This window comes from Egretta garzetta, unplaced genomic scaffold, assembly GCF_000687185.1.
Source record: "Egretta garzetta isolate BGI_Z169 unplaced genomic scaffold, ASM68718v1 scaffold1063, whole genome shotgun sequence".
Classification (NCBI taxonomy): Eukaryota; Metazoa; Chordata; class Aves; order Pelecaniformes; family Ardeidae; genus Egretta; species Egretta garzetta.
Genome location: NW_009259103.1, coordinates 137,160 through 138,127, shown reverse-complemented (window position 1 = coordinate 138,127; position 968 = coordinate 137,160). Strand labels below are relative to the sequence as shown.

At 67.9% G+C, this 968-nt stretch overlaps 1 protein-coding gene across 6 annotated transcripts in view; it reads left to right on the top strand.

Annotated features, from left to right (window-relative positions):
• Window positions 1-33: 33 nt before the first annotated feature.
• Window positions 34-968, top strand: part of TPM3 (tropomyosin 3) — a 21,010-nt gene continuing 20,075 nt past the window's right edge. For 5 of the 6 annotated variants that reach the window (XM_009635275.2, XM_035890833.1, XM_009635276.2 and 2 more), the window contains exons 1-2: window positions 40-153; window positions 482-607. In XM_009635275.2, the coding sequence (XP_009633570.1) occupies window positions 40-153; window positions 482-607 (240 nt within the window). Of the gene's footprint in view, window positions 154-481; window positions 608-968 lie in introns of all 6 variants that reach the window. The other variant, XM_035890834.1, reaches the window with a different exon arrangement.

The window sequence follows — 968 nt, the reverse complement described above, 5'->3', positions numbered from 1 at the left end:
GCCCGCCACCCCGCCGCCGGCGCCCGTGTCCCACCGAGGATGGAGGCCATCAAGAAGAAGATGCAGATGCTGAAGCTGGACAAGGAGAACGCCCTGGACCGGGCGGAGCAGGCGGAGGCCGAGCAGAAGCAGGCGGAGGAACGGAGCAAGCAGGTAGGGTGGGTGGCAGAAGCCCCCAGCCTGGGTTTGGCTTCTCCCTGTGCTGGACCCAACACAGACTCTGGCAAGAAGAACAAGGGTGTGAGAGCCGTCACCGTCCCACCGCTCGGGGACCGTGTCCGAGGGCTGCCCGGGGCTCAGCCCCTGCCAGCTGCTGTCATGTGGGACAGGGACGGACGCTGTGGGGCAGAGCCGGCCCCGGGATGGGGCAGGAGGGATGCTGTGGGGCAGAGCTGAGCCTGGGATGGGGCAGGCAGGGCTCTCCCGAAGTGTGGGGGTCCGGAGGGGCGTCCGCCTGCGGTAACTGCTGCTGCCCTTCCAGCTGGAGGATGAGCTCGCCGCCATGCAGAAGAAGCTGAAGGGGACGGAGGATGAGCTGGACAAATATTCCGAGGCCCTGAAAGATGCCCAGGAGAAGCTGGAGCTGGCGGAGAAGAAAGCGGCAGACGTACGTATGGGACGCAGGGTGGGAGCTGGGTTGGCTGGCCTCCCCTTGTCACCCTCCTGGTGGGACTGCAGCCCTTCCCGGCGGCCTTGGGGACAGAGGAAGGTCCCTGCCAGGCTCAGTGTACTCCTGGCGTAGCTGTGCGGGTGTCTGGGAGCAGTAAGCGACCCTAGGAAGGACACATCCTGGGGGGGCCACCCATGGCCATGCAGGGGGCAGAGGGATGCTGGCAAGGGGCCGGTCCTGGCTTCTTCCCAGGCACGGACATCCTGGGCAGCCTGGGAGCGGGGACGGAGCAGGCTGGGCAGCCCAGGCGCCCCGAAGCCGGGCATGGGCACCCCGAGCTGGGGGCAGAGCCGCAGCG